Below are 9,677 nucleotides of genomic sequence, written 5' to 3'. Positions count from 1 at the left end.
AACAGAAGTAAGATAATTTTAAACATAATATAGAGTAAAATATATTTAAACATTATTATTACATTATTACGTTCACTGTTACTACCCAAAACGTACTCTCTTGTATTCGGAATCCACCGTTACACAAAATATAAATATCCACGAACCAATAAAAATAAATAAAAAAAGAAAAATAAATCGTGCGGGCGCCAGCTACGCGTATCCGCGGAGCACCGGATCCCATTTCACACCGCCATCTCCATCATCGCAACGCCGACGCCCAAAACTAACCCCCAAAACTCTAACCCTCCTCCCGTTCCTTTCCGCGATCCGCCATTGTAGAAGCTCTGCCCCTGGTTCGTCGTCGACGTGTCCGGCGCCGATGGCGGTGGATTCCCAGCGTATGGAGGCGGCGGTGGCTGGTTGAGCTCCGGCGGAAGGCCGCGGCCGTGCGCCACCGTGATCTGGAACCGCATCCCGTGGAAGCACTGGTTTCCGTCGTTGGTGTCGGAGAACAAGTAGTTCACCCCCTCCATGGTGAGCGGCACCTGGAGCTCCGCCGCTGCCGCGCCGCCGTTCCCGCCGCCTCCATAGATGAAGGTCCCTTGGCCGTCGTCGCCGCTCGTGTCGCAGAGCCGGTAAGTCGTCTCGTTGCTCGTTAGCACCACCGTGGAATTCGTATTCGTCTTGAAAACTGCGAGAATGTTTACCGAACGAGGAAATCAGATCTAGGGCTTGGGGAAATTGGGTTAGGGTTTCTAGATCTCGTAAGTAAAAATAAGGAATAGAGTAGCTATACTTAGGTAGTCGCCGAGGTAGAAGGATTGGTTGGAAGCCCAAGTGGAGTAGTTAGCAGAGGAGGAGTTGGTGGCGGAGTCGAAGAACCACCCGGCGGGGCCGCCGACAGTGTGGTTCGCGTACGGCGGCGCAGGAGAGGATTGGGCCATTGATGTGGTTACGATCACCGCCAGAGAGAGGGCGGTTATTGTCACCGCTAGCATTCGCTTGTGATGGTCCATAGCTCGCTCTAAAGCCGATGCTATCTCTGCTCTCTTCACGAGTAGACTCAAAATAAGGCTTTGTATTTTTGTAGTTACTAGCTTTATTATTTTATTACTAGTATGATGGATATTTTAATGAGATAAAATAATCTGTATTATGATTAAAGAATTCATTAGAAGCAGTACAGCTAGATGAAACGCAAATCTCATGATTTTGACTAAATGTTTACAATGAATCTTGATTCATAAAACCATCTGCAAATTTAAATCTGCCAATTTTTTTAAAAATTTACCTTAAAACTTTAATAGGTAAATTTATAAATTAATGATGAATTTTGTATAGAAAAAATTGTGAATCACGGTCAGAACTTCATTAATATAAAAATAGAGTAATTGGAGATAGTGCTGAGATAATTAAAATTAGTTATATAACCAACAACTCTATAATCAATGTTTTAAAAAGAAAGAATTACTTAATTTAAATTATTTACAATAAATTTTGGTTTATACAAACTAATGGCAGTTTTCAACTATTTTAAATCTGCAAAGTTTTTTTAATTTACCTTAAAACTTTAATATAAGACTACTAAACGACTTTAAAAAATTAAATTAAATTGTTGACCCTAATAAGTGATTTATATTTATAAGCGTTCAACCGAAAAGCAACTTATGTGGAATTGTTCTCTCTCAAACTTAGCAATATTTTTTAAAGTGTACTAGACTTGTAAAACAAAGTTCGGGAAACTATTTTGTTAAAAATTCAACTAATAATTATGTTTGTCCAATTATATTGCGGACTATCATCTTAGCTCAGTAGTCCGATCATATAAGTTTATCTGATTGAAACGTTATACACGGATTTGTATTTAAAACATGGCATCATCTGTTTAACTGGCCAATGTTAGAACTGAAAATCTGATATGAATACGATCTAAAAACCAAGCAAATTGTGAAAAAGGGAATCACAAGTCTAAAAGGAGGATGTATAAAAGAAGAGAATAACCTTAGTGGACACTTTCTTTTCAGAAAACTAGTTCAGACACTCTTTTCAAATACTTTTGAATACTTCCATAAGCCATGAGAGGAATTTGTCAACTATGGAAATCATGCATCTCAGTACTCCAGATATTTTAAACCTTAGATTATTGTATATTCATCTTTAATGATTATTTTGGGATCAATTGGAGAATGGATGCATGTGGCCGGCACTACTTTATGTCTATTAGGTATAGAAGTCAAGAGAGAAGGTCGTGTTTGAAAACTTGATGTTGTCTTCTAACTTACAAGGGAAAGAAGAATCGGTTCCCTCTACCTTTGTCAGGGTCTCCCTTCCATTTATTTCCTGGCATATCATGTGAGATTGGGTGGTTGGAAGTGATGCTTCATTTCTCTACTCTTCTCCTTGACCCTCAATGTATTGACTCAAATACGTCTTGTGATCACATGTTAAAGTTTTCCTAAAGGTACGCCTAAATAGGTTTTTTGGAAATTAAAGGTACTTATATTACATTTATGCACATAAAAATATGTATGTATTCATTTCATTTTTTTTTTTCTTTTTCCCCATACACACACAAATAAATGGATAGCAAACTGTAGTAAAGAGATTGTAGTACTGATAGATTTTGTGGTATATCTTTGCATCAATTTTGATTAATATATGGTATTTTTTTATTTTTTGAGTAAAGTTCAAATATAGGGCTCGAAATGTAAATATTGTAGAAGTAAATTTGTCTTATAAATGGATAAGGGCTCTTAGCCCAATCATACTGAATTGGAGGCTCAAATGATGTGCAAATGGGCCTCCAATGGATTCAAGAGTTGTTAATTTAGTATATTTGATGGGAAGCTTGCTATACTAAATAATTTATTAACTCAATTTATACAAGTATTAATTTAATATATTTTAATTGTCATATTTTAGTATGTACCCCCACATTTGCATGGAACAGTTAGTGATTAATAATATGATAACAAATTAATTGAGATCTGATTATTGCAAAGATAAAACTCCTATTTATCCCCAATAACTGGATGGTTTTGTCCTTAAGACTAATAGATATAGTGATACATAGATCCATCGAGACAAATGTCTTAAGATTAGTACTACCTTCTGAGCATCTTGGTGTGTGACATTTTGGCATAATATTGTGCAGAAGTTAAAAGGCTTATGTATGACTATTTTTTTAATTTGAATTCTCACAACATGCTTAATTCCGACACTATTAAAAGTTCACTTCTCTAGGAAAAGAAAAGAAACACACACACACACACACACACACCCCTCTGGGAAATAAGAAGGCTGCTAAGGATGCCTCTTACTAATTTTCTGTCTTTTGTTCGGGATTGCACGGCTCTGGCCGCACTCCTCTGGATGCTAGTTGTTGACTTATCCTGTTGCCTTTTCTGGTGTCAGTAATCTGATGGATGGATGATGTATCTTCATTTTTGTGAGAGAAAATGAGAATTTAATGACGTATCTTCACTATTTGTGAGATGTGAGAGAATTATTAAGAATTTAATGATACACTAATTAAATTTGACTTTTTTGTTCTTGGGTACCCTCTTCTCCGTGTCCCTTTTAATGCTAGTTTCTTTTAATAATAAGAAGATTGTACTTAGTAGTCTACAGGAGACCATGAACTGATTCAAATACTTATGGCACTGCAGGTCATTTTATTAGTCTTAGGAACATGACAGTCCCATGATATTCGTGACTCCCATTAACAAGGTCACAAGGAACAACAGTGTCTTCTGCCTCGTAAGTTAAACCTACACAATGCATGACAAATAATTATGTATCATTAAAAACAAGGACAGACGAGAGAGGTATAAAATATTACATTTGGTCATTTAAAAAGTTGGAGGAGGGTTTTTCAATTTTGAGTCAGTTAAATAAATATTGTTAAGAGTTCAAACTTCATAATACTCATAGCCATTTCAAGTTAAAGTGTTTATTCTTATTATCTTGCTAATTATATATATATATATATATCTTTTTTCCTCATTAATATCATCATCCCTTTTACATTCTCATGCGCAAATTCCTGTCTTGTTTTAATTAGTGTTTTCCCATTAGAACCTAAATAAATTTGATGAATAAGACTAGGTTCTTAGTTTCTGTTTCTCTATCACATCAAGCATTTACTCCCTACCTATGATTGATGTGATGTTTGATCAATAGCTAGAGTGCTTTGAAATTTATCTATAGTCTATAGATGTATGCATCTAATTTTTTTAAAAAATTTTTTAAAAAGGAACACCTTCAAGGACACAAATCCCACATGGCTTCCTAAGACCGAGCCCAGTCTTTGAGAGATCGTTTGTTTGATTGGATGGTTGCATCTCAGTGGAATGCACATGGAGGAGGTTGGCCCTCTTCGACTTTTTGACTATTTTTAAATCTTTCTGGACTGGATATTGTAGCCATGTATATGGCTTTCAAATTTATTTCACACCTTACTTTGTCCCTAGTGATTTTACAACACAAACTCCTTTTTTTTTTTATTTAATATCCTCGATTAACTTAGAAGGTACTAAAAAATATATTATGAAGAGAAAAAGAGGAAGAGGAAGAGGAGCGGAAAGGGAGAAGACGAGAAAAGATGGTGGCAGCAGCGATGAGGACGACGGCCACGACCTCAGTGGAGGAATTAAGTGAGAAAGATGGTAGAAGAATATGGAAAATAAAAAAGAATTGTGATGGTATTTTAGTAATTTAGTCGATATTAGTTAGTCAAAATAATATAATAAGAATTATATGGGAAAAGAAATTGTCGGGTTATAAAATCCTCAAAGACGGAATATGAATCACAAAATAGGTCAAATATAAAGTATAAATTATAAAAATCTCTTATTTATAAAACTAGATAACTTCTAGTATAATTAAATGTCATACAAGCACACTCAGGAAATTTGTTTTCGGAGAAAGGTTTCTCTGTGATCTATTTTCAGATACTTATAGATACCAAAGATATGCATATATTCATAAAGTTAGTGATTATTGTTGAACAAAATTATTATCTGTGATTAGAAGCCACTTAGTTCTGTAAATAAATTTAAATTGTAATTACTTAGGTGCAATATTTGGTGATCATTTTGATTTAACCTAGGTTTTTACTTGAAGAAAAACTCAGTTCTAATGGCAGGCAGGAACATGTGGGTACTTTCTGCAATGCCTGCAAGAACCTAGGTCTAATTTACACTGTGTTTGAAATCAATTCTACATAATTTCCACTATTTGAGAAATAATACCATGCCAAAGAAATCATTCTCATAATATTGTTTCGATGGAGAGAAGGAATTTGTTTTTGTTATGTTATGTTCTTCTATTTTACTTCCGGTTGCTAATAAGAATAATGTACATGAAAATAAATTAAAATTTCTTTTAAAAGTTTTTTAAACGCACTTAGTCTCGGTATTTAAATTTTCAAAAACTCTCTTTATCCCTGTGCTGCAAGACTGTGAACATAGAAAGGTACGCCATTTGTCGATGTAGAACATCATGATGGTGTTACCTCAACAACATCTAATCCTTCACCAGCAATTCACTTTTCCTACCATGAATATTGAATAGCAAACTTTAGTCCTCAATTTCTCATCATAGCATTTCCTTCTCTCTCTCTTTTTTTTTTCTTTTTACTTTTGTTTGCTGATGCATGCCTCTGTCGGGTTATGAGAAAGAGAAGAGAAGAGCTTTTTTTTTAGTACTTATGGAAATTTTTTAAATAAATTTTTTGCTATAATTTTAATATAATATTCATAGTTTATATAATTCTACTAATTAAATTATTAATATATCCTTAAAAAATTTAATCCAGACCCATATTGGTAACCGTACTCTACCTTAACCGACCCGATCAAATTAAAAACTTCTTCTAGATTTAATTACTCTACCCCCCAACTTGATAGTTTGAAAATAGTTAGTTGAACTCAAAATATTATATAAAAATTATAAAGAAAAAAAGATTGGATTATAAAATCCTCGGACGGAATGTTAATTAAAAATTAGTAATTAAATTTAGATTGTTGTTTTAAAATTTCGTTACTTAAATTTAGATCGTTGTATTTAAATATCATTTTATACTTTTTAATATACATTATTGGTTTCTTTTTCGTAATTACTACACGATATGCAATGTTTCCGTTTTTGGCTTTGGCAGGCAATAACTTGTGAAGAAGGCAAAGGATTTACTAGCATTAAAAAATACCCAGACAATGACGAGAAATTCCAAGAATGTTAGTAAATTCTCTCCTCTCCCTCTCTCCTCTTGCTAGAAAAATTATAATTAGACTTGTGCATAGAATAATTTGAATAGTATTTTTAATCTGGAGTAGAAATAATTTAATACTTAGTTATAAATTTTAGAATAATATTTCTAATTTAGAATAAGAAAAAATACTTGGGAAACCAAGCATTAACTATTACAATTGTTGGCTGAAAGGAGATGAGTTCTTGATGTGACGGTGAAGCAAAGATATATATATATAGAGAGAGAGAGAGAGAATTTAAAAATATGCATACCACTGCTAGTGGTGTGCTACACTACTACACACCATCTCCATCGTTATTAACATGTAATCTTATAAATTAGAGACAAAAGTAAGATGATTACTATAAGAGTGGTTAATTAGTAATTACAAGACACACCCCCCCAAAAAAAAACCAAGCAAAAATATCTACAAACATTGCATTGCATTGCATCAATACACCTTCTTGGAGAAGAAACCCCTCAAATTAAACAAGCTCCCATTTCCACCACTGCCCTCCTCCCCCTTGGTCCGGGCACCGCGACAGCTCACCTGGTTGCGATAACCGATGCACGAGTTCAGCACCCTCACCCCGCCCCCGCCCCCGCTCCTCTTACCGGCGGTATCCTTCTCCGCCACCGACACCGCCTCGGCCGGTGGCCCCTTCCCGCCCCTCCTCAACTGCCACACCGGCCCGCTCCGACCGAGATGGACCCCACCGCTCAGCCCCGCCCGCCCCGGGCTCGCCGCCCATCGCCTCCCCGATCCGGATCCGGATCCGCCGCCGCCGCCGCGCGAGTTACTCCGCGAGCACGGCGCGCTGCACGACTTCCGAGGCGGAGCCGACGAGGAGGACTTCGGTCGCCTCGCGGCTGCGCCGTCTCCGGCGGACCGGCTCCTCGCGAATGGCCAGATGTTGATGTTGATCTCGGCGGCGCCACCGCCGCCGGCTTTGCGCTCCTTGCTGGATCTCCTCTCCTTCTCGTCCCCCTTCTTCTCCCCGACCACCTTAAAGATATCCCTCCACCGCTTCGAGCTGGAAGTCACCGAGGCGGTGATGGAGGCGCCGAGAGCGGAGGCCTCTCGCTCGGGCTCGGGCTCGCGCTCGCGCTCCGGTTCGGGTTCGGGTTGGGGAATCGGGTCGGGTTCAGCGTTGGAGGTGGCGGTGGCGGTGGGTATGGATAGAAGATGGAGGGGGAGGAGGACGCCGTCGACGAAGAGCTCGTCGGCGGTTACGAGAGGGGATTGAGGGAAAGTATTAGGGTTTCCGACCATCCAGAACTCGAAGTCCGGGGACGACGAGGCGCTGCTCCGCCTCTTGGGCGTCTCCGTCGAGTGATCCATGGAAGGAGAAAAGAGAGAAAGAGAGATACTTTGGTTTTGTGTAGGTGAATGAAGGTGAGAAGCAGTGGTTGGAGGTTGCAGCACAACTAGTAGTAGTACTACTACTACTAAATATCTCTCTCTCTCTCTCTCTCTCTCTCTCTCTCTCTCTCTCTCTCTCTAGCTACTAGCTATCTCTAAATTCTACTATGTCATAAGAGGGCACATGGGAAAGGAGGCCCACTCAACGATAAAGATTAAAGAGGAGGCAATTAAATGTAGGGATGGAGGAAGCCCAAATTTGTGTGTGTGTGTGTGTGTGTGTGAGAGAGAGAGTGTGAGAACTGAGAAGAGAAAAAATCACCTACAATCCTTCGGCGTTGGAAATTTATTACCTATAATTATATTTATTATATATATATAATTTAAGCCCGCATTGACGTGGCGACTGGAGCTACTAGCGACCACCTTATTATTTGTTGGGATAAGAGCCAGCCAATAAATAGCTGCCAAGTATTTAGATATGTGAAGTTCCCGCAGACTGCACTGCAAATGATCCCGTCGATAGCAAAAGAAAAGCTTTCCTTCAGGTTCCCGCGGCCTATAACTACCGAAGATCCCGAACCCCTCTTGGTGGCGTGGGGGATAGAAATTATAGAGGGAGAGAAAGTTTGGTGCCTCCACGTGGCGTTGACACATACACACCTACCCTTGCTCTAATCTCTCTCCCCCCCCCCCCCTCCCCCCCCACCTTATTAATTATTATAATCACAACCCCACCCAAACTTTAGCAGTTCATAATACTTTTCCTTTAACCCCCTTTTAGGTAGACGGTGTGTTATAATAACTTAAAAACATTCATATGGGCATTTACCATTCAATCCTTATATTTTAATTTTTCTTCTTCTTAAATTAATATTTTTTTAAAAAAAAAGTATTATCTATTCATCTCAAAAAAAGTATTTTTGAGAAGTGAACAATGATAAAAACAAAATATAGAGTGGCTTTTCATCTACTATTATTCCCTTGGCCCTATGTGAGGATTATTCCACTAGCTTATCTGGTGTGATCTGGAACTAGGATAGATGAATTCATTATTATCATACAGATGTTGGTTTTAGCACTCTTTGGGTCCCCTTTGGCTTAGCATTTCTTATTTTATTTAGTCAGGGTTTAGGCTTGGTGGGCTAGATAAGATATGTCTTATTCTTACTACAATCCTTAGCTTCTAATAATTTTAACTCCATGATGCTTGACACCTATTAATAAACAACTCTAATAAAGTATAGAAGTTTTTATATTTGATTCCAATTCATAACCTTCTACTGATAATTTTTCATCTTTTGTATTCTAATATGTTCTGAATCAAATCATGAAAACAACCTCTTGGGTGGGAGCTTGGTACTTTGTTTGGAATATCATGCAACCCTTGGTCCACTATGATTTTTGAGGGCATCTTTAGCCAATCATCGTGACTTTATTCCCAATGATTAATGATTAGAGCCACATATCAAATTGCTATTATTTCATTTCTTGGTTATATAATGTTTTTTATTCATCTTCTAGCCTCTACTTCATTCAACTTACATTAATCTTCTCCCATTTGCGTCATTAGAAAGAACCAAAGCCAAGAAAAGGAGAGCTTTACTCTCTTTAAAGCTCTATCATTAAGCTTTAATAGGAAGGCTGGAGTTGTACTATAAGAAGGATATTGTAATCTAAACAGAAGACTATATATCTAATGATGAAGCTCCATATTCTCTGTACCATTAACAGTGGATGCACATGATCTCAAGGGCTACCTCAATACAATAATTGTGTAAAATAAACACCCTAATACAAGATAATTAATTATTTGAGCGAAGCTTCCTAAGAACTTTGCAGGTATATATGCATGGAAAGCAATTAATTCATTTAACTTCATATGTTCGTAGAGATGAAAATATAAAAGTTATTCTCTATTATCACATATTAACATGTGTACTGTAATTTTTGCTCAGGCGATATCAACCGGTGCATCTGTTATTATTATGATGTGTTCTACATATGTAATGTAAAGAAAGAAAGTGATAACTTTCTAAAAGTCCACTTAGATGAAAAAAATATATAGTGAGAAATGAGTTC

The 9,677-nt window shown here is 37.3% G+C and overlaps 2 protein-coding genes and 1 long non-coding RNA gene across 4 annotated transcripts; 1 reads left to right on the top strand and 2 right to left on the bottom strand.

Annotated features, from left to right (window-relative positions):
- Nucleotides 1–16: 16 nt before the first annotated feature.
- LOC140802407 (early nodulin-like protein 18) lies at nt 17–1,064 on the bottom strand. Its single transcript, XM_073157927.1, has 2 exons — nt 779–1,064; nt 17–673 (listed from the first exon to the last, which is right to left on the bottom strand). The coding sequence occupies exons 1-2, from the start codon at nt 996–998 to the stop codon at nt 225–227; spliced, it is 669 nt and encodes a 222-aa protein (XP_073014028.1). The 5' UTR covers nt 999–1,064; the 3' UTR covers nt 17–224.
- A 43-nt stretch (nt 1,065–1,107) lies between these two features.
- Nucleotides 1,108–4,453, top strand: LOC140802408 (uncharacterized). 2 transcript variants are annotated; one of them, XR_012111647.1, is made up of 3 exons: nt 1,108–2,443; nt 3,651–3,741; nt 4,238–4,453. It is a non-coding gene; the product is annotated as an uncharacterized lncRNA (long non-coding RNA). The 2 variants fall into 2 exon arrangements; XR_012111648.1 differs by lacking the exon at nt 3,651–3,741.
- Nucleotides 4,454–6,683: 2,230 nt separating this feature from the next.
- On the bottom strand, nt 6,684–7,574 carry LOC140802132 (uncharacterized). The gene has a single exon (XM_073157567.1). The coding sequence runs from the start codon at nt 7,572–7,574 to the stop codon at nt 6,684–6,686; it is 891 nt and encodes a 296-aa protein (XP_073013668.1).
- Nucleotides 7,575–9,677: the final 2,103 nt, after the last annotated feature.

This window comes from Typha latifolia, chromosome 15 (assembly GCF_019914945.1).
Source record: "Typha latifolia isolate L0001 chromosome 15, TyphaL0001v2, whole genome shotgun sequence".
Taxonomy (NCBI): domain Eukaryota; kingdom Viridiplantae; phylum Streptophyta; class Magnoliopsida; order Poales; family Typhaceae; genus Typha; species Typha latifolia.
The sequence above is the reverse complement of the archived record's forward strand: the minus strand, read 5'-3'. Positions and strand labels throughout refer to the sequence as shown.

Coding starts and splice junctions, on each gene's coding strand:
- LOC140802407 (XM_073157927.1), bottom strand. CDS start 998: ATGGACCATCACAAGCGAATGCTAGCGGTGACAATAACCGCCCTCTCT. Junction 674..778: donor CTACCTCGGCGACTACCTAA/GTATAGCTACTC, acceptor ACATTCTCGCAG/TTTTCAAGACGAATACGAAT.
- LOC140802132 (XM_073157567.1), bottom strand. CDS start 7,574: ATGGATCACTCGACGGAGACGCCCAAGAGGCGGAGCAGCGCCTCGTCG.